The following is a 2,500-nucleotide window of genomic DNA, read 5'->3' as shown; positions in this document are numbered from 1 at the left end:
ATATAGGCGATCTTTCAATTGAGAAGATCCGTCGACCTGAGAAACTAAGAGAAAGGTCTATTAAACCAATGATTCGTTATTGTAACAGATAGCAACTTTCATCCGACATGCGTATTTTTTATTTTCCAATGGATTTACATCTTTCATTAATGGAAATTTTTTGATGTAGTGAGTACTAGCTCTGGTTGTTCGCTGTTCAAGAATTCTTGTTTAGGCAGTTCATATCATCCATACATAATGTTTTGATCTAAGATTTCAATTCTTCCGTGTTTCAGCAGTAGTAAGTATATTGTTCCACGGAACTAAGGTCCAAAATATGGAAGAAAGAGGTGTTTCCACGACTCTACCACCCAGTCAATTCTGTTCCGCTTAATCCCTATTTCATGGCCACATATCTTTCCGGCTAAGGAATGGTAAACCTTTCTCTTGTTACATGAATCCAATTTTCGTTTCATCCGGGAAAAGCCATCTTTTTTTCAACAATGTCTTTGTCATTTGATCCAATAGCGTTCCGTTAGATAGGAACAGATTTGATAAATACTGATAACTCTCGGATGGAGTATTAGAACGGAAAAATCCATTAGATAATGAACTATTGGTTCTAAGCCATCTCTGGCGATAAATCAACAATTCGAAGTGCTTTTCTTGCGTATTCTTGATAAACCAGCGTTTATATATAGATGTAGGAAGGTCTGTTTGGTAAGTAAGAAGCCCCTTTGGCATCTCTTCATCTGCAAAGAATTCTCGATGTGAAAACACAGAGACAAAGGGCGGATCTTTGAATAGGAAAAAAAGTGGATCCGCAGGGTCCCAAATGAATTGGCTTATTAGAAAAAAGCCTTGTTCTTTGGAAGATCTATCTCTTGTCTGGTACTGCACGGTTCCACTCTGCAAGAACTCCGAATCATTCTCTTGAAGCTCATCCTCTTCATCATAAATGATCCGCTTGCCCCGAAATGACCTAGCCCAATAGGGAAATCCCAATTCATTGGGCCTTTCGATACAATCAAATAGAAAGCCCCAAGGGCGCCATATTCTAGGAGCCCAAACTATGTGATTGAATAAATCCTCCTCTATCTGTTGCGGGTCGAGGACTCCTTCTCGTTCCCCTTCTTCTTCAAACTCCGATTCGTATTGTTCATAGAGAAATCTCTGATCAACGATAGAACAAGATCCAGTTTGCATCATATCTAAGGGATTCCTTGGTTCGGGCCGAAGAAGCAATGTCATTCGATCATTATCAAACTGAATGCAATCTTTTTCTGTCCGTGAGGATCCCACCAGGGCGCCTTCTACTTCTAATAGGCCATGAACTAGATCAGAATCATTCTCAACGAGTCCATAAGAAGTGATCCCATTTTTTTCATCGGGTCCGGGTAAAGACCAAAGGTCTTGAGCGACCGATCCGGCAGAACAACTCAAAAGGTAAAGAAGTATCGTTAATTTCTTCATGCTCGTTCCAAGTTCGAAGTACCATTTGTACAAATAAGAATCCCCTTCGTTACATGATTTCTTCTTCATATAGATAGATATAGGATCTATGGAGCAATTACTTAGAAGTACATTTTGTGCAACAGCCCTTCCTATCTGATAGAAAAGGATCCCATGATCATGAACCGATCTTACCTGGGATCGCAAATCCCAAGTTTGTCTATGAAGAGCAGATCTAATTATATTAGTGTCTATAATTAATTTCTTCTGTGTAATACTAATTGATAGGGCCTCATTGGTAAGTGCTACAAGATCTCGTACATTGGAACCCATGGTTATGGACCCGAATCCATTAGCATTAGTATGGAACATTTTCTTTTCCAAGTGAAATCCCCTAGTATATGAAAGAGTGAAAAAGTGCTTTCGTTGTTGTGGAATAAGAAGCCTTCGTATCTTAATGCATGTATTTAATTTATTCGGAGCTATTAGAGCGGGATCTACTTTTTGGGGAATATGAGTCGAAGCAATAACAAGAATATTTCTAGTGGAACGTCTTTCACAATCCCTGGAGAGATAGTTCACTAATAGACCGAGGGATAAGTAATTCGACTCATTCACATCTAGATCATGAATGTTTGGAATCCATATTATGCAAGGAGACATTGCTTTTGCTAATTCGAATTGAAGGGTGATATAAAATCGGTCTATTTCCGGCATCATATCCATAGTTAGCGCATTCGTCATAGTTAGAAGCTCCAGCTCCGTATCAAGGTCACGGTCAATATCGTCACTATCATCAATAAGAAAACCCTTAGGCTTGTTATCCAGGAACTTGTTCAGAAATACTGTAATGAAAGGAACATAGGAGTTTTCCGCTAGGTATTTGACCAAATAGGATTGTCCAGTTCCTATAGAACCTATCACTAAAATACCCCTAGAGGGGGATAGGGCTAAGCGGAGCGAAAAGGGTTTTCCATGAGATGGGAAATGAAAACTATTAGCCTCACACGAGGTTTGTGAATAAGTGATTGTCTGATAATGAGCAAGAAATATCCGTCTTTCTGCTAAA

General features: G+C 39.2%; 1 protein-coding gene across 1 annotated transcript in view; it reads right to left on the bottom strand. All coding sequences in view use genetic code 11, as the record gives it.

Moving 5' to 3' along the window:
* Nucleotides 1–429: 429 nt before the first annotated feature.
* Nucleotides 430–2,500, bottom strand: part of ycf2 (hypothetical chloroplast RF21) — a 6,834-nt gene continuing 4,763 nt past the window's right edge. The window contains exon 1 of the mRNA in view: nucleotides 430–2,500. This exon is cut by the window's right edge and continues 4,763 nt beyond it. Coding sequence (YP_010041552.1) covers nucleotides 430–2,500 — 2,071 coding nt within the window.

The sequence above is a fragment of the chloroplast genome of Castanea sativa (assembly GCF_040712315.1).
Source record: "Castanea sativa chloroplast, complete genome".
NCBI lineage: Eukaryota > Viridiplantae > Streptophyta > Magnoliopsida > Fagales > Fagaceae > Castanea > Castanea sativa.
This window is presented reverse-complemented; position numbering and strand designations above follow the sequence as displayed.